The sequence below is a fragment of the Herpailurus yagouaroundi genome, unplaced genomic scaffold (assembly GCF_014898765.1).
Source record: "Herpailurus yagouaroundi ecotype Mexico unplaced genomic scaffold, PumYag 511, whole genome shotgun sequence".
Lineage (NCBI taxonomy): Eukaryota > Metazoa > Chordata > Mammalia > Carnivora > Felidae > Herpailurus > Herpailurus yagouaroundi.
The window spans coordinates 371,730-398,799 of NW_024412728.1; the positions used below are offsets into that span (position 1 = coordinate 371,730).

Consider the following 27,070-nt stretch of genomic DNA (forward strand, 5'->3'; position numbering starts at 1 on the left):
TTCCGCTTTTTCTGATTAGTTCACAAATTTTCCCGGGTTCCCGGAGTTGGGAGGAGCCGCCAGGGCGCGGAGACATCCCCCAACGCTTTAATTGTGTCCGGCTTTAGACAGTACTGCGCCTGCGCGCATCTCTTTCTCTCCTCCTTCCTGGGTGAAACCGGATTTTAGAGCCGCCCGCCAAGCATCCCGCTTTGCGCAGGCGCAGTCAGAGGCGGAGGCCGCGCCCAGGAGCGAGGTGTAGGGGGTGTGGCTAAAGGGCAGAGGAGGCTCTCGCGCTGGGTAAGGGACTTTCGGGAAGTGTCAGTTGGGGGCGGGAGGGGGGTCGAGAGGGGGTACGGGGGTGGGTTCAGGGGTCTACAGGGGAAGAGGGGTCCAGGGACCAGGTAAAGGAACAGATGAGGTGGCCCGAATGGCCTTAGAGTTCAGGGTCCAGGAGGGTAGACTCGGGTATCTGTAGGAGAGGCGGGGGAGGGGGGGGAGATGGGGTGGAGCGAGAACTGAGAACCTACTAGAGTGCAGGGAAGCAATTGGGAGATGAGGGGGGAGTAAGGGATCGGAATAATTCCTTCAGGAAAAAATCCGATTAGGCTGTAGCGAGGGTGATAGGAATCCCAGATTGGGAGAAAATAGGTGAATTCTGGTGGGAGGGTGGGGAGACCTTGAAGAGACCTCTCTTGTGCTCTAGGACTCTGGAAAGAGGAGGGTAGGCGGCAGGAATGGCTGCAAAGGGCATAGTAGAGAGAAACTAAGGAACGTTGATAGAAGGGTTTGGGTGTGATGTCAGGAAGCTGGTTTTTCTGCCAAGGGATCTAGGCTGTCTGGATTCCCAGGGGACCTGGAGAGTGTCCTGCCCTACACGTGGTCACATTCATCTGGGGCCAGGCCTTGGGCCAGTGCTGTAATAGGGAAGGACCGGGCGTCATGGCTTGGTGGTGTCTGGATGGGCTTCCTGAAGGCCTTGCTGAGCCATGGAGAGAACTCTGGAGATTGGGCTCACAGCCCCTGCACTGCATACCTCCTTCCTCACCTCCGACCAGGAACAGCAGAGACTGTAGGAACTTAAGGAGGAGGGTAAAGGCTCTGCCCAGAATTCTAAGAGTATGAGTAAAGACTAAGAGCTCTTTCTCAACCTGTCTCAGTTAATTCCCTCTACCTGATGGTTATTGCCATAGTTCTATCAGGAGCCAGGTTGGGTCAAGCAAGTGATCTTTGGGTATTTCCTACTTGGGAAGTTACTAAAGGATTATGATTTTGTTATTGTAGGGCTTTCTCTTTGGAAGGTGGCCTGAAAATTGATCTGGGGTGTCCTTGTTTCTACTGTTGTCCAGGAAAACATAGATGACTGGACACAGAATCTAGAGACTTCAAGTGATGTGGAGATGTTTCGACCTTCAGGTCAGTGGGACCAGGCAAGGGGACTGATGATTGTCTCTCCCTCGGAAACTGACCATTTTTGTCATTGTGTGTGATTCCTCAGGTTCCACTGGGCTGATTCCCCCATCCCACTTCCAAGCTCGTCCCCTTCCAACTCTATCAAGAATGGCTCCCACCTGGGTCTCAGACATTCCCCTGGTCCAACCCCCAGCCCATCAAGATGTCTCAGAGAGGCGGCCAGACCAGAGACCTCAAATGATAATGTGGGAACAGGATGTTTCTGGCAATGTGCAGGAGCCAGGGCGGAGAGGCAGGTAGGGATTCATTGTTGCTCTTTCCTTGGGTTTTCTTGCCAGTGAGCTGCCTTTTTTTTTTTTTTTTTTAATGTTTATTTTTGAGAGAGAGAGAGAGAGAGAGCGAGAGAGCAAGCACAAGCGGGGGAGGGGCAGAGAGAGAGGGAGACAGAATCCGAAGCAGGCTCCAGGCTCTGAGAGGTCAGCACGAGCCCAACGTGGGACTCCAGCTCATGAACCTGAGCCAAAGTTGGATGTTCAACCTCCTAAGCCACCCAGGCGCCCCTCTGCTGACCCTTCTTCACTGAAATAGATTCCTTACCCTGTTGCAGCCCTTAGTTCCATAATTTGTGCATTTTTGTATAAGCAGTTACTGGAGCTTATAATGCATAAATAACAACGCAATGTGCTGGATGGGGATAGCAAAAATGAATGAGATACTGATATCAATGAACTAAAAATCCTAAGGGAAGAGGTAGATTGACCAACAACCGACGGTAGGTAATAAGCATAATATGAGGCAAGACAAAGAAGTGCAAAGTAGGAGTATAGATAGACTGTACTACGGTAGTATGCATTTATTCTGATGGAGTGCTTGCCATTAGAGCCGGACATGCTATTTGTCGATGTTATGTCTGTAAAAATTCTGATTCTTGTTCTTGATGTTTCATGTGTGTCTTTTCCCAAATGTACTGGAATGTCATTCTGCCATTTTGCTCTGGAGTGGGATTGCAGGTGGGTCCACCTTGGACCCTGTCCAAGAGGAAGGAGCATGATGACAAAAGAGGAACACTGGAGTGGGGGTCAGGAGACAGGGACTGCTGCTAGTTTGGCTACCAACTAGGGTCCTTTGGCCAGTCACTTAATGTCTCTAGGCTATAGATCCCTGCCAGTTTGTTTGTTTGTTTATTTGTTTTTAATGTTTATTGATTTTTGAGAGAGAGAGAGGAATGTGTGTGCAAGCTAGAGAGGGGCAGAGAGAGAGGGAGACAGAAAATCCAAAGCAGACTCTGCGTTGTCAGTGCAAAGCCCAACATGGGGCTTGAATCCACAAACCATGAGATCATGACCTGAGCTGCAGTCGGACACTCAACCGACTGAACCACTCAGGTGCCCCGATCCCCGTCATTTTGAAAGTAAAATCCTGTGGTTCTGGGCCTCAGTGAAGGAGTTGCATCAAGAGCCATGTTAACATAAGCTGGTTTAAACTTTACAAGATACCAGTAGACTATGTAATTTATCGATGTGCTATCAACTCCTCATATGGTATATCTAACGCTCAATAAATGCTTTTAAAATTTTTTTTTTCAACGTTTATTTATTTTTGGGACAGGGAGAGACAGAGCATGAATGGGGGAGGCTCAGAGAGAGAGGGAGACAGAGAATCGGAAACAGGCTCCAGGCTCTGAGCCATCAGCCCAGAGCCTGACGCGGGGCTCGAACTCCCGGACCGCGAGATCGTGACCTGGCTGAAGTCGGACGCTTAACCGACTGCGCCACCCAGGCGCCCCTCAATAAATGCTTTTAACTAATGCCTGGTCTCACTCTATTGATACTGGAAGCCATGACCTCTCTTCCTCTGAAACTTCCTCAAACTTTTCCTTGCCCTTAAATCAGAATTCAGAAATCTCTGGGTGTCTTCCAGCCTCTCCATTTCAAAATGTGTGGCCTGATGATGTGTGCATTTGATGTTTAATGCATCTGCCTGTACATAGCTCTCTCAACAGAGGTCATATTCCATGATCTCAGCTAGCCTTTAGGTCCTGTGAGCCCTGATAGTGGACCTAATCTGCTTAGTAGGGGCATGATAAATGACAACAGTGATGGAAGTGCAGATATCCCCATGGCCCAACTTCATCCCCCTCATCTCCACACACAGGGCAGAGGGACCCTCTACTGTCTCCGTTTGTCCCCTTGGCCACCCTCCCAGCACCAGAGACAGGTCTCACTTGTGCTAACCTGTCTTTGAAGGTCTGTGGAGCTAGAGGGGTCACAGGCCTTGAGCCAGCAGGCTGAGCTGATCTCTCGGCAGCTGCGAGAGCTGCGGCGACTTGAGGAGGAGGTCCGGGTCCTGCGGGAGACTTCGTTGCAGCAGAAGATGAGGCTGGAGGCCCAGGCCATGGAGCTGGAGGCTCTGGCTCGGGCGGAGAAGGCTGGCCGAGCTGAGGCTGAGGGCCTGCGTGCTGCCTTGGCTGGGGCTGAGGTTGTCCGGAAGAACCTGGAAGAGGGGAGCCAGCGGGACCTGGAGGAGGTTAAGAGGCTGCACCAAGAGCAGGTGAATGTGGGGATGAGAAGAGTTCAGCTTCACAATGGTGAATGGGGCAAAAGCTTCCCAGCAAACAGCAGTTTTCGCAGATCAGGCCTTGTGAGCAGTGGAGTGATGAGATGTTTGGTGAGGGCGAGAGAGCAGATGATCTGGAAAGAGGGATTTGGCTGTTTTGGTCTTTGTCCAGATTTCACTTTTCCCCCCAAGACTCAGGTGACCTCCACCACCTGAAGCCCTCCTTCCCCTTCCACTAGGAGGTAGTTTGTCTTTCTACTTCACTCCAGGTAACCACTTCGTGTGGGAGCATTGTGGGGGTGGTGAGGAGGGTGGGAGAGGGGTCTTAAGGTGGACTGGGGAGGGGAGATGATTCAGTCAGCAAGCCTTGCTCAGTGTTTACTCTTTGCCATCTCTGAGATAGGAGCTGGGACTCTGGGGAGGGCAAATTAGCCTGAGTCCTTGTGGGTGAGGCTGACAGCCTAGTGGGGGACATGCACATTCAACACCTAATTCAATCCTAATTCATTCTTTGCAACTGGGAGAAATGCCATGCAGGAGAAGGACAAGGGAGCCCTAATATAGTCTGGGGGGTTAGGGGAGACCACCCTAACCAGTAGACATGCTAAGAAATGAAACCATGGGTGAATCTCATTTTTTTTTAAACATAATTTATTGTCATCCATTTTTTTTTTAAGATTTTATTTTTTTAGATAATCTCTACACCCATCATGGGGCTTGAATTTATAACCCCAAGACTAAGAGTCACATGGTCTACCTACTAAGCCAGCCAGGCGCCCCTGGGTGAATTCCTTCATAACCTCAGATTGGGGAAGGCTTTTCTACCTATGAATCCAAATCCAGAGCCATTAAAAGACTGATACATTGGCTTTGTAATATTAAATTTAGAAATGACAAAATTAAAGATTATATACAGTTCATATCACAGGAAAAGGCTAATGTCCCTCATATGCCTAGAAATTGACAAGGGAAGGGTAGCAATCTAGCCAGAAAATGGACAAAGGAGATAGTTCAAAGAAAAATATAAATGGCTTTTAGATTTATGAAGAATGCTTCATGATACGAAATTGTCATTTGTGCTAAATAGGAGTTGGCTGGTTAGCTGGCACATGGGGAGGTGATGGGAGCTGGGCAACATTGGTAGCATGGGGGATATGAGGAGGCCAGAGGGGCTTGAGTGCTGGAGATAAGAGAGGCCCTGGATGGTGTGTGGACAGTGAGGCCTCGGGGCCTGTTCAGAACTTTGTACTTTACCTTGAGAGCAATGCGCAACTGTTGAAAAGTTTTCAATAGGGAAATGACATGATCAGATTTGTATTTTATGTCTAAAAAGACCAGTTTTATGGGGCACCTGGCTGGCTCATTTGGTAGAGCATGCGACTCTTGATCTTGGGGTTGTGACTTTAAACCCTAGGTCCAGTGTAGAGTGTACTTAAAAATAAATAAAATAAGAAGACCAGCTTTGTGATTTAAGTCCAAAATGATCACTTCATGGTATGGACATAGGGCTGGAGGGGGCAGAGTCCTCCCTTCCTAGAACTGCCTTTCCAACAGGGTGTGGCAGAGAGCTGTGTGGAAGCAAGATCATTCCAGATGATGAATAGGTGGTAGGATGGAGCGGGTGGTAGGGGGCCTAGGGAGGCCTTCTGAGCAGGTGACATCGCCCGAGGTCTGAAGAGTTGGGGGAAGCCAAGCCTCAGGCAGACTCCGCTGTGGGAAAGAGCTGGTTTGTTAGTGCGGAAGGGAGGGCATTGTGGCTGGAGCAGAGTGGGCAGTGGAGAGCGGTAGAAGCTGAGCTCAGAGAAGTGGGCAGAGGCCATGATAGGTCAGGCTTCACAAGCTGAGGGCAGAAGATGGGTTTTGTTGTCTGTGCCATGATAAGCCACTGAAGGCTTTTTTGTTTTTTATGTTTATTTTTGAGAGAGAGAGACAGACAGAGCGTGAGTAGGGGAGAGGCAGAGAAAAGGAGACAAAATCTGAAGCAGGCTCCAGGCTCTCAGCACCAAGCTGGACATAGGGCTCGAACCCAGGAACCATGAGATAATGACTTGAACTTAAGTCAGCTGCTTAACTGACTGAGCTACCCAGGCATTCCAAGCCACCAAAAGCTTTCAAAGATTGGTCAGGAGTGTGTTGCTGTTGTACAAGCCAGAGATGAGGGTGGCTTGCTAAGGTTAGTGGCGGTGGAGACAGAAGTGAAGGGGGGAGACTGGCAGGAACTGCTGATGGATTGGAAGGTAGATGGACGACAATGAGGACTGTCTCCATTTTGCCATATGCAGTTGGGTGATTTGCTGGGTTGTTGTCTAAGGTCACAGAAGGTAGGGGTGAAGGGACCAGGGCCTGAGCAGGAGCGGATTTGCCAAGTCCAGATGTAGTGAGCTGGCTCCTGCTGTGCCCTCTCTTCTCTCCACAGCTCTCCTCTTTGATGCAGGCTCATCAGGAGGCTCTTTCTAGTTTGACCAACAAAGCTGAGGGCTTGGAGAAATCTCTGAATAGTCTGGAAACCAGGAGGGCAGGGGAAGCCAAGGAGCTGGCTGTGGCCCAGAAGGAGGCTGAGCTGCTGCAGAAGCAGCTGAGGTAAAGGGGGGGTGGACTTAAGGGGGACCTGGTGGTTGGTGGGTGTGGTGGGTCTCCAGGGTGCCTCACCGATTGCTGCCTTATTCCGACCCCAACCCTAGCAAGACCCAAGAAGATTTGGAAGCACAGGTGACCTTGGTTGAGAATTTAAGGAGATATGTGGGGGAGCAAGTCCCTCCTGAGGTTCAAAGCCAGACCTGGGAATCAGAGCGACAGGAGCTTCTAGAAACTGTGCAAGTGAGTGAGTACAGGGTGCCTCTGTGTGGGGGCTGGACGTGGGGTGGGAGGGCTCAGGGATCAGATCCTGGGACGGGAGTGGCCTCCTGAAGAAGAGCACAGTGCCCAGGAGCGAAGGCAGTGCTGTCGAGGGGCAGCGTGCTGCCTGCTGCATGAGGGCCTGTGTGGAGGTTCTACAGAGGCGGTGGCTCTCGCCCTCCCTCTCCCATATGCAGCACTTGCAGGAGGACCGGGATGGCCTGCACACCACAATGGAGCTGCTGCAGGTGCGTGTGCAAAGCCTCATGCACATCCTTACCATGCAGGAGGAGGAGCTGGCCAGGAAGGTAGGCCCCTGGTGGCTCTCTGTGTGTGGGAGGCGTTCACATGCTGCCAGAACCTCCTGGGATCTTCTTTTCTGTGAACACTTCTTGCTGTGACTCTTGCTGCTTGGTCGGGCCAGACCAAACAAAACGACACCCCACCCCCTTCCTCTGCCCCCGCCAGGAACCCACACTTCCACCCTTCCTCCACCCCGCAGGTTCAACCTTCAGATTCCCTGGAGCCTGAATTCACTAGGAAGTGCCAGTCCCTGCTGAAGCGCTGGCGCGACAAAGTGTTTGCCCTCATGGTACAGCTGAAGGCCCAGGAGCTGGAGCACAGAGGATGCGTGGAGCAGCTGAAGGGACAGGTTGCTTGACTCTCGCTCTCTTTCTCTCCATATTCCCCCTCCCCCCCACCCCAACCCCTGGCTCCTTACATGAGGGATGCTACTTGTCCAGCAAAGATTTATTGAGTGGCTACCATGTGCTGGGAACATAGCCCTGAACAGAGACAAGTACTACTGTCAGAGAGCTTGCATTCTGGAGCAGGGACCCACAACAGGCAAGCACACAATTAGATGATGTCAAGGAATTATGTGTGCTTTAAAGAAAAATGTAAAAGATAAGTGACGGAAAGAGACCATGGCGTCAGCCGGCTTTAGGTAGGATGGTCAGGAATGGCTTTTCGGAGGAGGTGACGATGCCCAAGGATGGCATGGGCAGTGGCAGTGAGTCTTTGTGGGTATGTCACAGGTGGTTCCTCAAGGGGTGGGGGGGCACATGGAACATGCTTCTGAAAGGAAACCTGGACTCAGACTCCATTCTCAGGAACCCAGGCTCATCTCCCTGCATGATGTTCTCCCGGAGACTTTGGCACCAGCCCCTTCATTCCCAGTGCCCCCCTCCAGCTTTCCGCTCCAGCTGTGCCCTGTCCCGCATCCTCTCCTCCCACAGGTGGCAGAGCTCCAGGAAAGAGTTGTGGCCCAGAGCCAGGAGCAGGCCATCCTGCAGCGCTCCCTGGAGGACAAGGCCGCAGAGGTGGAGGTGGAGCGGATGGGCGCCAAGGTCTGTGTCTGAGACAGGTGGAGCTGAGGGAAGTCAGGGATGTCCCCGGAGTTGGGAGGGGACCCCTCTTTTTACTGTATCCTTCCCAGGCCCTGCAGATAGAGCTGAACCGAGCCCAGGAGGCCCAGCGCCGGAGGCAGCAGCACACGGCCACAGCTGAGGAGCAGCTGAAGCTTGTGGCCAATTCTGTCAGCAGGTATCTGGGGTGGAGGGTGGGTGGAGTAGCATTTTTGCTTCCCCAGCTTCCTGGGCACCTTGGAGGTTAAGAGTTTCAGGCAAGAGGGGCTGGAGAGCTGGCCATTGGAGGATGCAGGGCTAGAGGTGTGTAGCCCTGGAAAAGTCCCTGTGCTGGTTTTCCCCTGGGGCAGCCTGCTCCACATTCATCAAGGGTCACTTGTTATGACTCCCGTGCACGTTTGGCTGGAGGCGAGGCCGTGCTTCCTCCTGTAGTTCAGTTCCCCTGGGAGGATCTCCACCTTCAGAGTTGTTTGAGGATGGGGAGTGTGGATACTCCATCTTTCTTTCTTTAAAATTTTATGCCCTGTTTAGTTCGAACCACATTTTAGTCTATTTTATTTTATTTTATTTATTTATTTATTTATTTATTTATTTTTTAATTTTTAACATTTATTTATTATTTGAGAGAGAGAGAGAGAGAGAGAGGAGCAGAGAGAGAGAGGGAGGGAGACACAGAATTCGAAGCAGGCTCCAGGCTCTCAGTTGTGGATGCGGGGCTTGAACCCACAAACTGTGGGATCATGACCTGAGTGGAAGTCAGGCACTTAACTGACTGAGCCACCCAGGTGCCCCTCTATTTATTTTAAAGCTGCACACCTACTGGCTTATTTGATATTCCATCTGAAATGTATGCCAGTTTCCTTTTCAATCAATTGCAAGTCTGTGTCTCTCATACCGACTTCCTAGGATTTTGCTTCTTGACTCTTGTTTTATAACCTTTAGAAAGACCTCTAAAGGAGAAACATACTTTCTTTGTGTGGGTAACAGCCCCTCCTCAGCTTTGGACTTTGGGATACTGAGGTGGCTCTCACAGTGCTCCTGGCACAGTGCCTGGCTTGTCATCTACACTCTGTAAATGTTTACCATTACCATGAGGCTGTTCTGAATGGATCACGTAAGAATATTGGTGTAGCAAAATTGTGGTGCCGGATAGGTCCTTGCCCAACATCACCTTCTATTGGATTTGTACCTGGAGGACTAATTTCACTTAAAAATTATGAAAAACTTCCACTTTGCACGGGATTGGAGAGACTAGTTATAACGAACCACCCCAGATTCAACTCCCTGCATGGGCCTCCTGTCCCCAGGAGAGCGGGAAGGTATGCTGTACACAGGGTTTTACTTTGGCATCAGGACATCACTGAAATGGTTGTTGCTAATGATTGGTTGCCAAAAAGTCCACGAGGCTTAAAACAACTCCGCTCAGATTATTGCCAGGTTTGTTAGATAGTCTCTAGATGGCCTGGAGACCTTGTCAGAAAATGGCTTTAAGGGGCACGTGGATGGCTCAGTTGGTTAAGCATCCGACTCTTGGTTTCTGCTCAGGTCATGATCTCACGGTTGAGTTCGAGCCTCGCATCAAGCTCTCCACTGACAGTGCGGAGCCTCCTTGGGATTCTCTTTCCCTCTCTCTCTCTGCCCCCACTCCCCCCAATAAAGTAAATAAAAACTTGAAAAAAATGGCTTTAATAAGAGCCACAGGAGGTGTTGGAAGCATCTGCTCACACCATTTTTTAGATAACTGATCTCTGCTGTGCTGCTAGGGATATAACTGTCAGCCTTTGTCATTCATTTATTTTCCAATTGGTACAGACTTGGACTCTCCTGGGGTATTCCACCCCTGCCCTGAGATGCAGGTCCTCCTCCCAGCGGGGGCTGTGTAGGCTTCTCAGCTTTCATGCACCATGCTGGTCCTGCTTTGGGCATAGCCAGCTGATAAAGCACGGGTATCTGGCCTTCACTGGTATCAAGGAATTGTTGGAGAGAATAGCTTTGATCTCTAATGCATACCAGTGATCAAAAACTAGGTTATGAGAAATAAACCTTGCAGGTTGCTTGAAAAGATACACAGTCAGGTAATGCTTTCTTGGGGTGAGGGCCCCTTAGAAAACTGATGGAAGTTATGTACTCTGTTTCTTAGGAAAAGTGCACCTAAATGCTGTATACCCAGATGTGTCATACAATACCAGATTACCAAAGCCAGGAGACATGTTCAGGCGCCTGCAGGCAAAAAAGTCCAAATCAGCTAGAGATGAGCCAGCTTTATGGCACTCGTTGTAGCCTGTGTGAATCATTTGTACTGAACTCTACTGTGTATATGGGCTCTGGGTCCAGATGAGGTATGTGACCCCATGAAGCTCATTCTTGCTCATTACTGCAAGGCTCTTGTTAAAGACACTGATTGTGAGGACCCAAATGAGAGCCTTACTGTAGGTTTGGGGACCAAGCATAGCTGTGCTGTCCTTATGAGAAAGGGGATCATTTTTTTTAATGTTTATTTATTTATTTTGAGAGAGAGAGTGTTGAGCAGTGGAGAGGGGCAGAGAGAGGGAGAGAGAGAGAGGATCCCAAGCAGGGCTCCGCATTGTCAGCGCAGAGCCCCATGAGAGGCTCGAACTCACGAACCGCAAAATCATGACCTGAGCCGAGATCAAGAGTCAGACACTTAACCAACTGAGCCACCCAGGCGCACACCCCTCAACTGGATCATTTTTATCTAACACACACCAAAGGACTTAGGCTCTCGGGTTTTCTTCCTTATTTGGCTGAGGAGCTCAGGCGTGACTGGCGGGACAAAGAGTTGGTGCTCCAGCCCTGGCTTCAGCTTCTCTTTTTCCTGCTATGTTCTGCCCTTCCCTGCTCCCCACATGTTAAGCAGTAGAGGATAGAAGTTGTCCCTACAGGTCACATCAAGTCCTTTTGGGAATGAGGTGGGGTTGAAGCGTCGCTAACCTCATGTCTTCCTCAGCTTCCAGACCTGGCTCCAGAGCACCGTGGCTGACATGGAACGGGCCACCACACGGCTTCCCAGCCTCAGCAGCCGAGTCAGCTATGCCGTCCGCAGAGTCCACACCATTCGGGGTAGGTAGGGCAACTGCCAGACCCACTGTAGCCGTCTTCCCCCATCTTTTTCATCCCACACCCGTCCCCCTGCCTACATGCCACTAGTCCCTGAATCTCTTCCCCTTACTCCCCTCTTCCCTTTTCTCCTCCTCGAACTCTTCTCTGTTGTTCTCTGCCTTTTCTCCTCCAGGCCTGATGGCTCGAAAACTGGCCCTTGTTCAGCTGCGCCAGGAGAGGTGAAGTTTAGGGCACTTTGAGGTGGATGGGAAGGAGTTAAGGTGTTGTTTGCTGGGACCCCAAACAATGAGGACTGAGGAGGGATGGGGGCTTAGGGATCAGGCTGGGTGATTTCCCCTCTTTCTCTTCCCTGCCCCAGCTGCCCCCAACCCCCACTGGCCACAGATGTGAGCCTTGAGTTGGAGCAGCTGCGGGAAGAACGGAACCGCCTGGACACAGAACTGCAGCTGAGTGCCCATATCATCCAGCGGGAGGTGGGCCAGGCCCGGGAGCAAGGTACTCTTGGTCCTGGAGTCCCTGGGCTGAAGCACATGTCTGAATTGGGTGCCTTGTGGGTGGAGAGGAGGGACGAGCTGGGGCCTGGCAAGGGGAGGCCTGTGAGTGCCGCCTCTTCCCAGGGGAGGCGGAGCGGCAGCAGCTGAGCAAGGTCGCCCAGCAGCTGGAGCAGGAGCTGCAGCGGACCCAGGAGTCCCTGGCTAGTGTGGGGCTGCAGCTGGAAGCAGCTCGCCAGGGCCAGCAGGAGAGCACACAGGAGGCTGCCAGTCTCCGACAGGAACTGACCCAGCAGCAGGAGATCTATGGGCAAGGTGTGCCGGAGGGGAAATGGGTTTACCCTGGAGGACTGGGGGGAGCAGAGAACCAAAGCTACCCCTGTCACACCCCATTTGCACCTCCCCACCCCCCCAGCTCTGCAAGAGAAGGTGGCTGAAGTGGAAACTAGGCTTCGGGAGCAGCTCTTAGAAACAGAGAGGAGATTGAATGAGGCTCGGAGGGAGCATGGCAAGGCAGGTGAGATTTGCTGGGATGCACATGGGCTTCTGGGGAGATTCAGGAAGTGTTGGACATAGGTTTTTTAAAAGCTGTTTTGGTAGTATGCAAATAATGAAGTTATCAAGAAATGGCACAAATTCTCAGGTGGTGAGCACACTCAGGTAGCCAGTGCCCGTATCAAGCACTGGCATGTGACCAGCCTCGAGCCTCCTAAGCCCCTCCCAGCCACTCTCCTTCACAAAGGCAACACCCATCCCAACCTCATACCAACAGTTACCCCCAATTTTTTTTTTTCCCATAACACAATATGCATTTATTCTTTCACAGCCCTGGAAGCGAGAAGCTAGAATTCTGAACTCAAGATGCACACAGGGTTGGTGCACACAGAGCCTAGAGGCTCTGAGGGACAATCTGTTTTATGATCCTCTCCTGCCTTGTGGCAGTTGCTGGCAGTCTTTGGTGTGTAGGCACATCATTCCATTCTCTGTCTCCATCTTTACATGGTGTTCTTTCCTGTGTGTGTCTACCCCCAACATTTTTTTTCAAGTGTTTTATTTATTTTTTTTGCAAAATTATTTTGTTTTTTTATGTTTATTTATTTTTCAGAGAGACATAGCTTGAGTGGAGGAGGGATGGGGGTGGGGTGTGGAGAGAAAGAGAGAGAATCCCCAGCAAGCTCCAAGCTGGCAGTGCAGAGCCTAAGACAGGGCTCAAACTCAATGAAACTGTGAGATCATGATCTGAGCCAAAACTAAGAGTTGGACGCTTAACTGACTAAGCCACCCAGGAGCCCCTCAAAGATTTTCTTTTTAAGTACTCCGCACCTAACATGGGGCTTGAACTCAAAAACCCAAGATCAAGAGTCATGCTCTACCTACTAAGCCAGCCAGGAGCCTCCCCCCAACTTTTTATTAGGAAAAAGTTCAAATACCTACACAAGTTATGAGTCACGTAATGCCCACTTGTATACCTCTAACTAGATGTTAACAGTTAATTAATCTTTTTCAATTAAAAAAATGTTTATTTTGAGAGACAGCAGGGGAGGAACTGAGAGAGAGGGAGAGAGAGAATCCCAAGAAGGCTCCGTGCTCATCAAGGAGCCAAACGTGTGGCTTCATCTCACTGCTATAAGATCACAACTTGAGCCGATATCAAGAGTTGGATGCTTAGCTAACTGAGCCACCTAGGTACCCCAAGATTTTATTTTTTAGGTAACCTCTACACCCAATGTGGGGCTTGAACCGATCATCAAGAGTCACACGTTCCGCCACCTGAGCCAGCCAGGTGCCCAGCAGTTCCTAATCATTTGCTACATTTGCTCTATCCATATATACACATACACTGATACATGCGTTTTTTTGGGGAATCATTTAAAATAAGTTACAAACATTATGACTATTCAGCTGCATCTCCTACAAGGAGGAAAATTTCCTACATAACCTCAATATGATTGTCACATTAAGAACATTAATTGCATAAAATCTAATATCCAGTTCATATTCAGATTTCCCCTAAGTTCAGGGATGGGGAAGGTACTTTGGGTTCACAGGACCATAGGGTCGTGGAGCATTAGCCACCAGACAGAAGAGACAGTCCTAGAGCATAAATGGCTTCCCTGAGCCATAGAGCTGGGGGCCCGGTGCTCCTGCCCATCATTCCAGTACTGTTCTCATGGTGCCTCTTTGCCTCTGGGCTGCCCCACACCTGTGCCCTCTGTGCCCTGGCTTCCACATAGTGGTCTCCCTGCGCCAGATGCAGCGCAAAGCCACCCGGGAAAAGGAACGGAACCAGGAGCTCAGGCGCCTGCAAGATGAGGCCCGGAAGGAGGAGGGGCTGCGGCTGACCCAACGCCTGCAGGAGTTAGAAAGGGACAAGAACCTTATGCTGGTAGGGGATGGCAGAGACCAGGGCCCTTCTTGAGCTGGTGGGGGAGCAGAGGTGTAGAAGAAGGAGGCTTGGCTCTGCCTGGGCTCGGTGGCGTTTAACCCTCTCCTTCCCAGGCCACCTTGCAGCAGGAGGGTCTCCTCTCCCGTTACAAGCAGCAGCGACTGTTGGCAGTTCTTCCTTCCCTGCTGGATAAGGGGAAATCTGTGGAGTCCGGCCCCAGGGCCCCAGGGTCTTCAGCACGTGTGCCTCCAGCAGTAGCACCCACCAGCAGAGAGTCCATAAAAGGTAATGGTCGATGTAGGAAGGGACACATGAGGGGGACTTTAGCAATCTTTCCTCCAGGCACTCTTAATGCATGAGCATTGTTCTCCATGACCCTTGGAGGCCCAACAACCTCTCTTATCCATGCCTGTCTTGGGCCAGAGAACCCTCTCCCTCATAACTCTCCCATCTGATGCCCTGTTCTCTGTGCGGTAGTTGCAACAGCCTTCTCTTGGTGGGCTCCTATCCCTTGGGGTCTTCTTTCCCAGGATCGCTCTCTGTCCTGCTTGATGATCTGCAGGGCCTGAGTGAGGCCATCTCCAAAGAGGAAGCTGTTTCTCAAGGAGACAACCAGAACTATCCTCCTCCAGTCTGCCTCTGAGCAGCGGGCACTCTGAGCAGCTGGGGGCTCAAGGTGGGCGGGGAGGATCTTGGAGAAGTGGGGTGGGGGAGGGAGGTCAGCCAGCTACCCTCATGGACACGAGCTACCAAGATGTCTGTGAATTCTTCTGTGGCACAATAAAGATGAATACAGTAGGAGCCATGTTGTCTCTGGGAATGGAAGGGAATTCTCCCAGCAGCCATCGCTTTCCGGAAAATGTGAGGAGTCCCACACAGCTATTTCTCTAGGTGGTGCCTTTTTCAAAACCCCTTTTCCTGGGCTGCTTGGGAAGTTTTTTGAGAAGCTCCAGGTTTTCTTTATTCTCAACTTTTTTTTTTTTTAATTTTTTAATGTTTATTTATTTTTGAGAGAGGGAGACAGAATGCAAGTCGGGGAGGGGCAGAGAGAGAGAGAGGGAGACACAGAATCGGAAGCAGGCTCTAGGCTCAGAGCTGTCAGCACAGACCCTGATGTGGGGCTCGAACTCACGGACCGTGAAATCATGACCTGAGCCTAAGTCAGACGCTTAACTGACTGAGCCACCCAGGCGCCCCTCAACTTTTGTTTTAAAATTCTTTACCTCTTGGGGTGCCTGGGTGGCTCAGTCGGTTTAGCGTCTGACACTTGGTTTCGGCTCAGGTCATGATCTCACAGTTTCTGAGTTCAAGCCTCACTTCAGCCTCTCTACTGTCAGCACAGAGCCTGCTTCAGATCCTCTGGCCCTCTCTCCCTCTGCCCCTCCCCCACTTGCACTCTCTAGAAAAAGAAAAAAGAAACCCAACTCTTTACCTCTGGAAGATAATCACTGTCAGGAATGAGGAATAGAAGACATCACTCATTTGACAGGAATCTCAGAGCTAAGGCGGTGTCCTTGTTCAGAGGCATTCAGAGGCTGCAGTGGTGGCTTGACGGGTGGGTCCCTGCTCCCACAGCACTGACATCAGGGCAGGGGGGACAGATGATGGACAAGTACCTAAGTGGGCAAAGCAGCATTGCCATGAAGAGAAGACACATACAGTGATGTGATAGAACCTGACTGGGGACAGACGGCTAGATGAGGGGACAAGAAAGGCCTTGAGGGGGAGATGTGTGGAGACCTTTGCTGCGGAAAGCAAGCAGAGGAGCCACACCGGCAGCCCTCCAGAAGAGTCCTGTGGAGGACAGACAAGCACAGAGGCCGAGTGGGAAGGGAGGACCTGGTAGAGGGGATTTTATCTAAGTCAGTAGGAAGCCCTTGGAGTAATTTAAAGCTGGGAAGCAGCCACACAATTAGGCTGATTTTTTTTTTGTTGTTGTTGTTGATGTTTAATTTTGAGAAAGAGCATGAACGGGGTGGAGGGACAGAGAGAGAGGAGGACAGAGGATCCAAAGCGGGGTCCTTGCTGACAGCAGCAAGCCTGATGTGGGACTTGAACTCACGAACCAGGAGATCATGACCTGAGCCAAAGTCAGACATTCAACCCAGGAGCCCCTAGGGTGACATTTTTAAGAGTTAGTTTGGCTGGCTGTGGAGGACGGGGTTTGGGTGCGGGGAGGGATGAAGAGTGGGGGCTAGGAGGGTACTGGGGGCTGGGGAGAGATGGGCTCCAGAATGGGGAGGTGGGTTGGGCTTGGCTTGGGGAGTGTGGGGGGGAAGGAGCAGAATGAAAGGTTCAAAGTGACACCACTGTCCCTCACTAGGAGGCAGCAGATGAGGTGGGGAATAGCCTGGGGAGGAAGGGTGTTCTGTTTGGAAGGCTTTCTGAGAAGCTCACTAGACCTTCAGACCAGAGGAGGCTTTCCTGAGGAAGAGGTTCTAAGGGGGTCTCTGAGAAACTTCGACAAGACTTGGACCAAGGCTTAAAGGTCCCAGGCAGTGGGGCGCCACAGAGAGCTGGCACCAAGGACCAGGGAAGCAGTCACAGGGGCCGGTGAGCAGGGTTCCAGAGAGAGGAGGAAGAGGCTGAGATGACTGGGGAAGCAGAGGCAGGTCCCTCCTAAGCCTCTGGGCTGTGACTGATGGAGCCTGCTCTGGGGTGGGGAGAAGGAGTCAGAATGTCCTCATACTTCTCACCTGTCATCACCCCAGTTGGCTTCTGGATGAAATTCTTCAGATGTCACTGCTTGGGAGGCCCCCTGGGTGTCTGATGAAGGCACATGCTGGAAAGCAGTCTAGAAGGGGAGTGGAAGTTCCAAGGGTAAAACTGAGTCCCAAGGGGGAGGCTCGGGGTGCTGGCTGAGACCATCCCAGCTGCATCCTGTGTGTTTCAACAGGAGCAACTCTCCCTGCTCCTCCCCGAGCGTCCTGCCTCCCAGCCCCTGTAATTATACTGCTTCCCCACGCAAGGCTTGCTCCCATTCCTTGGCTTCCAATGGCTCCAAGGGATGAAAGGTAGAAGTCCCTGTGATTACGGAGTTGAGAGCTGGGTATTGATTGCTTCAGGGTGTGTAGGGAGGAGGATGTGAAAACAAGGGTGGGGTGACCAAGGTCTAGATCATTGATAGAGCTGGGGTGGCTGGGTCACAAAATGAGGGGGGGGTACTAAAATGAGGGACGCCACCGTCAGAGGTTACACATCAGCCATGGCCTTCCAAACGGGTTTGACCAGTTAGGTTCTGATGGGATTCCTTGTGTCACTGGGCTGGCCCCTCCCCAGAGATTGGACACCTCCTCTCCCGCCTCCCCTATAAAGTCTCTTGGGGTTCCCAGGCACCTAGACTCAGCCCACCCCCAACTTTGGGGGCCAGGAGATAGCCATGATGTTCAACTGGAAGCTACTGGGGATCCTGGTCCTTTACCTGTATGCCGTAGGTAAGCCAGGAGTGCAACCTGGGTTGTTGGAAGATGGTCAAGTGAGGTGAGGGTGAATTAGATGCATAGGGATGGAGGAGATTCTGGGTATTCACGTGAGGAGAAGAGTTAAGAGGTTGAAGGTGATGTAGCTCAATGTTTTTACTGATTCAGGTGTAGGTCCATGTGGCAATTTCAATCAGAATCCGGTTGTATAGGCAAGTATTCTTCACAGCTGAGGACTGTGTGAAAGAGGGTGGGTGTCACTGCAGAGACTGGGATCTGGGTGCCACATGGGCCCAAGGTGTAAATGGCTTTGGAGGTACAGACCAGCACAGAGACCGTGCTATTGGGGGTCCCAGCCAGGGTGGATGGAGCTTATATCAGGTCCTGTCAATTTAAAGTTGGTCAAGTTAGGGGTGCTTGAGTGGCTTAGTCAGCTGGGTGTCCGACTCTTGATTTCAGCTCAGGTCATGATCTTATGGTTCATGAGATTGAGCCCTGCACTGGGCTCAGCACTGAGTGTAGAACTTACTTAAGATTTTCTCTCTCTCAAAAAATAAAGAAAGTTGGTCAAGTTAATGATACCAGATAGGGTTCTTATGTCATTTTAAGATCAAAGATACGGGGCGCCTGGGTGGCGCAGTCGGTTAAGCGTCCGACTTCAGCCAGGTCATGATCTCGCGGTCCGTGAGTTCGAGCCCCGCGTCAGGCTCTGGGCTGATGGCTCAGAGCCTGGAGCCTGTTTCCGATTCTGTGTCTCCCTCTCTCTCTGCCCCTCGCCCGTTCATGCTCTGTCTCTCTCTGTCCCAAAAATAAATAAACGTTGAAAAAAAAAAAAGTTTAAAAGATCAAAGATACACTGTAAATGTGTAAAGTTTCTTTGAGAGTTACTTTTTAAAAATTTATTTTCTTTTTCTTTTTTAATTTTTTAAAAAATGTTTATTTTTGAAAGAGCACAAGCCGGGGCAGAGAGGAGCTGAAGTGGGCTCCGTGCTGACAGCAGAGAGCCCGATTTGGGCCTTGAACTTGCAAGTCATGAGATCATGACCTGAGCCAAAGTTGGATGCTCAACTGACTAAACCACCCAGGTGCCCTCCCCCCTTTTTAAAGTTTATTTATTTTGAGAGAGAGAGAGAGCAGGGAGGGGCAGAGAGAGGGAGAGAAAGAGAGAATCCCAAGCAGGCTCTGCACTGTCAGTGGAGAGCCTGATGCAGGGCTCAAAGGCACCAACCCTGAGATCATGACTGGAACCGAAATCAAGAGTCGGATGTTCAACCGACTGAGCCACCTAGGCACCCGAGTGAGTTAACTTTTGAGATGTGTTTGTGGTGTCAGCTCAGGGTGTGGTCTATCTCAGAGATGCTATGCCTTCTGAGTCTCTAGCTGGGGGAGGAGGGATCTGGCCCTCATCACCTTTTACCTTTCTCCTTCCACCTCCACAGGCATCTCAGGCAACGGAGACCACCCCTCTCACCCACCCACAGAGGCTGGAGAAGAGGATGGGTCCCCAACATTGCCTCAGGGCCCCCCAATCCCTGGTGACCCTTGGCCAGGGGCACCCCCTCTCTTTGAGGACCCTCCACCTCCTGGCCCCAGTCGTCCCTGGAGAGACCTGCCTGAATCTGGAGTCTGGCCTCCTGAGCCCCCAAGAACCGATCCCCCTCAACCTCCCCGGCCTGATGATCCCTGGCCAGCAGGACCCCAGCCTCCAGAACACCCCTGGCCACCTGCTCCTGAAGTGGACCATGGATCTCAAGAGGAGCCAGATCTTGACCCACCCCGGGAAGAATACAGATAGAGGGATTCCCCAGAGGCATCTCAGTGCCCTCCAAGCCCATCTGAACCCTTCTGATTCCCCTTCAGTTCTCCCCAATTTATCCTCCATTTCTTTCCTCATTCTTTCAATTAATTCTGAATTCTCAGTATTTCCTGTCCACTTTTGAGTTCCGCCCACATTTCCCCACCAGTTTTCTCTGACAACTGAAGCATACACCCCTACCTCATGTCCAGTCCTCCCCCAGTACTTGCTTCCCAACTTCCTCTTTCCCACTCCTGCCCCACACTGTGTTTTCTGCTGCCGCCTGGTGGCCTGCAGCTGCAAACTATCAGGAGACCAAAACGGCGCTTCCATGAAATGGAAAAATAAAAAAAACCCATGTTTTCTTAATTTTGAATCTAGACTGCTTCTTTGCCAATGATTAGGTCTTTGAATATTGAGATGCCTTCCTCAGAGCACAAACGTACAGAGATCTGGAAGTAATATGAGTTCCTGGCTTGCCCATAATTATGCATAAGGATGTGGAACTCAGCAGAAGGAAGTTGGAAATGTAACTATCAGAATTACAAGGGCATTCAGACCCACATTTCTCCCATTCTGGAACCCCTATTTTGGAGAATGAGAAACCAAGTTATGTCTCTTTTTAATAGCTCATGGCTTGCACACCCCTGGCTGAACATGAAAACTTTCCCAGGGGTATGTGGGCAGGACTAAGTTCTAAGGGGATCAATTTCCAGAAGTATATGTACCCCTTCCAAAAATGAATCTGCCTGATGACTGTACCATGTTTTCGTTTTCCACTGGTGTCCGATAACAAACCACCCTCTCCCTCTGGATAGAGAAAAGCCAAGCTCTCTTGCTCACCTTGAACTGGAGGAGAGTGCTCTTCCTAGAGCTAGCAAACAAAAAATCAGTGGGGAATAGAAACTTAGCAAACAAAAATCAGTGGGGAATAGAAACCAGCCCTTTCCATCTCATTAAGAGATGCATCTTTTTTTTTTTTAATTTTTTTTAACATTTATTCATTTTTGAGACAGAGAGAGACAGAGCATGAACGGGGGAAGGTCAGAGAGAGAGGGAGACCAGAATCCGAAACAGGCTCCAGGCTCTGAGCTGGCAGCACAGAGCCCGATGCGGGGCTTGAACTCACAGACCGCGAGATCATGACCTGAGCCGAAGTCGGACGTCCAACCGACTGAGCCACCCAGGCGCCCCAAGAGATGCATCTTAAATAAAAGCTTATTCTGTTTAATCATCGTCAATATTTGTAGTTTTGACCAACTGTGTCTTGTAATAATTGTAGTTATAAACCCACTGCAGCATAACTGTTCGTAACACAGTCTTATGGTCACAGAAAATAAATTTCAATTTATATACATATTTTTGTTACAGAGATATATGAAAAGACTTCCCCCCAAATACAATAAAATACAAAAAAAGCAATACAATGAAAATATATTTCATTAGGATAAAACTAGGAAGAGTGGAATGGAAAAAACTAAACAAAAATAAGTTTAAATTTGTTGACTGGTTAAAAGGCTTGCTCACTTATTAAAAGGGTGTTGTAGATATGAAAATGTTACAGCATTTCATCTGAATACAGTTTTTTTTTAATGTTTTTATTTATTTTTGAGACAGAGAGAAACAGAGCATGAGCTGGGGAGGGGCAGAGAGAGAGGGAGACACAGAATCTGAAGCAGGCTCCAGGCTCCGAGCTGTCAGCGCAGAGCCTGACTCGGGGCTCAAACTCACAGACTGTGAGATCATGACCTGAGCTGAAGTTGGACGCTTAACCGACTGAGCCACCCAGGCGCCCCCATCTGAATATAGTTTGAAAGAGTGATGTGATTTTTAACAGGTAAGTATATACAATTCCCTGGAAAGTATACCCTTTACAATATTCAAACTTATGATTAAAAATGTTAACTGTTCACTTAAAAACGTGTAAAGCATGCATAATTTTTAAAAACTTCGTTAAGGGAATGTTTACGCTGGAAAGTTAAAAAGGCAGGAGCCAAGGGATCTCAATTGCCTAATGTCAATCAAGTGGCTTACCAGGGTTGGGCGCTGAAGAGGGGCTAAAAGAAATTGTGCATGACCTTAAAATTCACACTTGAGATCAAATTTGTTTACACGGCAACCCCCCCGCCCCCCATCAAAACCGGTATGTGACCAGTTTGGGAAAAAAACCAAAAAACCAAAAAACCCACCTAATTTTAGTTTAGAAAGAATCCTAGAACACGTAATAATTGTAGGGGTGAGCCTAGAATTTAATAGTTTCCAGTGTGGACTAGGTTCACGAGATTCAGTCATTATCTTATACCTTAATATGTCCATCAATGCCAGGTGCCATGGGGGAATATAGAAAATAAAAACAAACAGTTTCCACTCTCCGGAAGCTTAAAATTAAGCCGGGAAAGAAAGGATTTGTATGAAAAGTTAAATAACAATGTCACAGACAGGATGCGAGTAACTAAATAATTATATGAGTAAGCACCAAATAGCCTCGCCAATAAACGCCGTGAGTCCAGAAGGGAGTCACGGGGAGCTGGAGTAGTCAGAGGAGGCTTCCTGGAAGAAGGCACGCGCGCGCGGGGGAAGGGCAGGTCGCCGGGCTGCCGGCCGGGCTGCGGGCCGGGCTGGGGAGAATGTGGGTAGGGGCGGCTCCAGCGAAGGCGCAGGCGCAGGCGCAAACTTACCCGACGCCCAAGCCCTGCAGGACCCACCCCTGCTCACCGGTGCTCTGCCCGTCCCCGCCTCCTGCCTTTTTGGTGCCGCTCCCAGTGTCTGGAAAGGGCTTCCTGTCTCCAGCCGGTGGTATTTCTCTTCAATGACGCCGCGCCCCACTCACCTGCGCCCCCTTCCCTGCGCTACCGCGGTCTGCGGCGCAACAGTGCGTGGAACAAAACTCAGAGGGCAAGGATTTATTTCCGCCTGCCCTCCGCTCCTAGGCCTCGAGCTTCTTGGGGGCAGAGACGGCCCTGCACATTTCTGTGGGATCGCTTTACCATTTTGGTGCCTGTGCCTCCCCGTATGCTGTCACTCTCAGCAGCCTCGCCTAGGGCTCCCACCGCTGGGACACTGGCGTGCTGGAAGAACCTGTGTTTCTCCCTCGCATCCTCGCTGCCCCCACCTCTCTCCCAACCTTTGAAGGATGACCGATAAATGTGGGGGTATCGACACGCCAGCCCTTTGAGCCCGGTTGCCTTTCATGACACGTTGCTTGGGCTCCTTCGCACTAACCCACTCCTCCTCCCTCCTCCTCCACCCTCGCCTTAAAAAAAAAAAAAAAAAAAAAAAGTCCTCTTGAATCTTTGTCTCAGGATCTACTTCTGGGCATCCCAGCCTGGGTCGCAAAGTATGGTTTGCTGCAAACCACTGCGACTACTTATGACTTCATGTGCTGTATGAGCACTGTTGCCAAATGCTCTGCAGATTAAGCTCTCACCTAATTTGCACAGTAACCGCATCCTTACCACCATTTTGGATCCAGAGAGGTACTGTGACTCATACAAGAAAAGACAAATGGCAAAACTGGGATTTGAACTCAGGTCTATCTACTAAGCCAATGTCTCCGATTTTTTTCTTTTTTTTTAGGTTTTTATCATTTATTTATTTATTTTGCGAATGCGAGAGAGCGAGGAAGGGGCAGAGAGAAAGGGAGAGAGAGAATCCCAAGCAGGCTCCACACTGTCAGCGCAGAGTCCAATGTGGGGGAAGGCTCAAACCCATAAACTGAGATCATGACCCGAGCCAAGATCAAGAGTCTGGTGCCCAACCGACTGAGCCACCCAGGTGCCCCTCCAATGTCTCTGATTTTAACCACTATATTTCCCCATCCCTTTATTTATTATCTGTGTAGCCCTGACACTGAATATAGTGCCTAGGTCTTCATGGACAATTAATAGGTTATATTAGGGTTCCCCAGAGAAACAGAACCAATAGAGTATATATGGAGGTTTATTATAGGAATTGGCTCAAGATTGTGGAGGCTGAGAATTCCCACAGTCTGCCATCTACAAGTGGGAAAACCAGGAAAGCCAGTGGAGTAATTCCAAAGGCCTGAGAACCAGGAGTGCTGATGATGTCCAAGGACAGGAGAAGGTGGAGATGCCAGCTCAAACAAGGAGCAAATTCACCCCTCTTCCTGTTTCTTACGTTCAGGCCTCACAGAATGGATGATGCCCACCCACACTGGCGGCAGCAAGGTTCTTCCCTTAGTTCAACATTCCCATGCTAATCTCTTCCAAGAAACACCCTCACAGATGCACCCAGGAACAATGTTTTACCAGCTATCTGGGCATCCCTTAGCCCAGTCAAGCTGACACATAAAATTAACCATTGCATACATGTTTCATGAATGGCCGAATTCATTAATAAATGGCAAGTTTGGGCAACAGGGAGTAGACTGAAATGGTTAGAGTGAAGGGCTTAGCACCTGGAAAAGAGGGGGTTATTGCTGGACAGGTAGGTGGGGGGGAAATAGGGAAGCCAGGCTTGGGAGTTTATATCTGAAAGTGTTTCTCCTCTGGGGCACCTGGGTGGTTCAGTTGGTTAAGCGTCCGACTCTTTATTTTGATTCAGGTCATGATGTCACAGTTCATGGGTTCCAGCCCCATGTAGGGCTTTGTACTGACAGCGTGAAGCCTGCTTAGGATTGATTCTCTCTCTCCCTCTCTCTCTCTGCACACACACACACACACACACACACACTCTCTCTCTCTCTCTCAAAATAAATAAATAAATAAATAAATAATGAATCATGTTTGAAGTGTTTTTCCTCCGATAGAATTGTGTCCAGTGGTGGGGAGGCTCACATGCAGGACTGGGTGTTCTGTGGCAGGGTTATATGGGATGGAAGGGAAGCAGTCTAGAACCCTCAAACTGACCAGTAGCAATCCCCCAAGGCAGATGAAGTTCGTGGGAAAAGAAAGAGAAAATAATTAAAAAAAATTTTTTTAACTTAATTTATTTATTTTGAGAGAGAGAGAGAGAGAGCACACAAGCAGGGAAGGAACAGAGAGAGAGAGGGAGAGAGAGAATCCCAAGTAGGCTCTGCACTGTCAGTGCGGAGCTCGAACTCATGAACTGTGAGAACCTGAGCCAAAATCCAGAGTTAGTTGCTCAACCAAATGAGCCATCCAGGAGCCCCAAGAAAATAATTCTTAAAGGAGAGAGAAAGTGAGGGAAAAGTCCTTGGTGTAGCCCAGGCAGTTGTCTAGGACTCTACATCATGCTGTCTTATTTAATTTCCACATTATTATGGTTTTCATGTCTTCCTCCCCTTGTAAAGTATGAGTTTCTTGAGGGCAGAGACCGTGCCTTGTCTGTGTTTGTATGCCTTCTTTCCTAGTACATGACCCAGAAGGTATTCAATAAGGCAAATTATTAGCCCTGCTTCAAAGATGAGGAAACTACTCTGAGAGAGGTAACTCATCTAAGACATCACCCAAGTGCCAAAGTCAAGATGATGTAGGACTGCTTGCTCCAAACCAGTTCTTCCCCGTTTGACACAATAGGTGGGTGAGTGGGAGGGAAAAGGGGGAGGCATGAGGTAATTGGAGATTTTAATACCTATTAATAGGCAGCAGGTATTGACACCCAAACTTGGTGTGTTTATCAGTTGGAAAGGAGACTGAGTGGGACTGGAGGGTATGGAGCATTAACACAGGGGAACCCATTGTGCCAGCTTATCCATTCACTGCTTCTTCCCATCTACTTTGGCTGACCTCAGCTAGGAGTGAATGCAGTGGGGACAGTATTGCATCTTATGTCAACAAGGAGTCATAGAATCAAATAATACAATAGGATCATGGATTTAGAGAACAATAGCTCAGTACCTTGGACTGGTAGGCAGTCCATAAATGCTTGGTCAATGAAAGAAAAGAATCTAGAACTTGTATCATGGTATACTCTAATTATAGAAGCTGAGTTAACTTGGGAAGGCATCAGGCACAGCCCTCAGCCTTTGGGCAGGCCAGTGATGTCTTTGGACTAGACAGAAGAGATGGTTGTCTGCTCTTCTTTGAAGATCTCTGGGCAGGGAAACTCCAAACCACTCATTTGTTCATCCATTTGCCCAAATGACAATCGTTTATCGAGCATCCACTGCGTGGGGTGCTAGGCCATGGTAACAATCCCAGGAAGCAGTTTCAGTCCTCCCTGCCCTTAAGGAGCTCTGTCCGGGGAAGAAACAAACATGTCAATCATGGCAATAAAATGTAATAAAAGTTAAACCACAGAGGGGCATTCCCCTGAAGAGGGGAATTCCTAACTCCTCTGCTAATTTCTTGTTTCAAATACATTTGAAAACTTGCTTTGGTATAAATTTAAGCTCTCTTACTGTATATTTTCTCCCTCTAATCTTCAATTAAGTGCCCCACTGGGTGCCCAGCGCTAGCTCAAAAAACTTGTTGAATTTAACCAAATCCACCTTCCAAGCTATTCACCGCCCCCCCGCCCCCCCCCCCCTCAAATATCCTTAGCCTTCCTTTTGGCAGCTTAATCTCAACTCCTGTGATGGGGAAGACAGGATAGCATAGTGGTGACAGCATCAGACTGTGATCCAGATATTTGTCCCTACTCTGTTATCTATTCTCTGTATGACCTTGGGATGTGACTTTAGGCAATTTCTTAATTTCTAAATTTCCACCCAGTGCAGACAGCCTAATTCCTGTATGTGGGTATTCTATGCTCCTCCACCAGAGGGCGGCCTAGAGGCTCCTCCAAGGTGTTTCCCTCCAGAGTCGTCCTTGCTCTTTGCCTCTAACATCATCCACTCTTCAGGCCTCAGTCAGGCCCCACTAGTGCCCTCTTGGTCACCAAGGTGACCCCTCTAAGGTGATTCAGGCACTTGAGATGAGATGAGGCAGCTCTGGGGCCCTCAGGAAAATTCAGGCATAGGCTGCTTGGGCAAGTGGCCAAGCATATTCATTATTATTTATTCTCTCTCTCATTATGTGCTGAGTTCCTTCCATAAGCCAGGCAGTGCTCTAGGGCTGTGAATACAGTTGTGAGTCAAATAGAGGAGGGCCCTGTCCTCATGGGGCTTACCTTCTAGTGGGGGGAGTGAGCAATACCCAAGATGTATACAGGACATGTCTAATAAGGTATCACGTGTGATAAGTGTTCTAAAGAAAATTAAGGCAGAGGAAGGAAATGGAGAGTGGTGGTCCATATGTGGACTTAGGATATGATTTTAAATAGAAAAGTCAGAAAGGGCCTCTGAGGAAACAGCAGGTGACAAGAAGTGAATAAAATAAGGGAGTGAGTCAGGCCATGGGAATACCCAGGAAGAAGAGGAAAAACCAGCTTAGTGCTGTGTGCCGAATATAGCATCAGGACTGCAGGTCAAGTCCCCAGCTACTGGGGGTAGGCATCGCCTTAACTCCCTGAACTTGTGTCTGTGGCCCCAAAGGACAAATGATCATTTCTGTCTCCTAGAGTCACTAGGAGAATCAAGGTCAATCCAGCACGTGTAGATGACTGTGGTGATCTGTTACACACTGCTGAAGAGTCAGTGTTCTTCCCTGGTTCTAGCCTGGGGTCCAAGAGAACGCAGCTGGACTAGGGATGCCAGCCTCTGCCACAGAATTCTGTCTTTTCAGGTCACCTCTGTGTGTACATGATGCATCAGGTGCCAGGGACATACTGGGGACAGGAGAAGCTTCCTGCCTGAGAGGAGCTCCCAGCCAGAGGGATTTAGGCCAGAGAAGATGGGCCCACCTGATACACCCTCAGCAGCTCTGAGAGCCACACCTGGCCTGGAA

At 49.8% G+C, this 27,070-nt stretch overlaps 2 protein-coding genes across 9 annotated transcripts; both read left to right on the forward strand.

Annotated features, from left to right (window-relative positions):
• Nucleotides 1-162: 162 nt before the first annotated feature.
• On the forward strand, nt 163-19,078 carry CCHCR1 (coiled-coil alpha-helical rod protein 1). Of its 8 annotated transcripts, none has more exons than XM_040464834.1 (19): nt 163-279; nt 1,264-1,395; nt 1,478-1,688; nt 3,639-3,942; nt 6,365-6,528; nt 6,630-6,765; nt 6,981-7,091; nt 7,286-7,435; nt 8,022-8,132; nt 8,222-8,328; nt 11,119-11,231; nt 11,404-11,449; nt 11,590-11,726; nt 11,849-12,037; nt 12,138-12,239; nt 13,957-14,108; nt 14,222-14,393; nt 14,639-14,784; nt 18,967-19,078. In XM_040464834.1, exons 2-18 carry the CDS (start codon nt 1,380-1,382, stop codon nt 14,749-14,751), a joined length of 2,334 nt encoding a protein of 777 aa, XP_040320768.1. In that variant the 5' UTR covers nt 163-279; nt 1,264-1,379; the 3' UTR covers nt 14,752-14,784; nt 18,967-19,078. The 8 variants fall into 8 exon arrangements, 5 of the variants coding, with proteins under 5 accessions (XP_040320768.1, XP_040320769.1, XP_040320770.1 ...); XM_040464835.1 differs by having other exon boundaries at nt 164-279; nt 1,329-1,395; XM_040464836.1 differs by lacking the exon at nt 163-279 and adding an exon at nt 365-383 and having other exon boundaries at nt 1,329-1,395.
• On the forward strand, nt 17,411-19,691 carry PSORS1C2 (psoriasis susceptibility 1 candidate 2). The gene is made up of 2 exons (XM_040464840.1): nt 17,411-17,542; nt 18,967-19,691. The coding sequence occupies exons 1-2, from the start codon at nt 17,488-17,490 to the stop codon at nt 19,320-19,322; spliced, it is 411 nt and encodes a 136-aa protein (XP_040320774.1). The 5' UTR covers nt 17,411-17,487; the 3' UTR covers nt 19,323-19,691.
• Nucleotides 19,692-27,070: the final 7,379 nt, after the last annotated feature.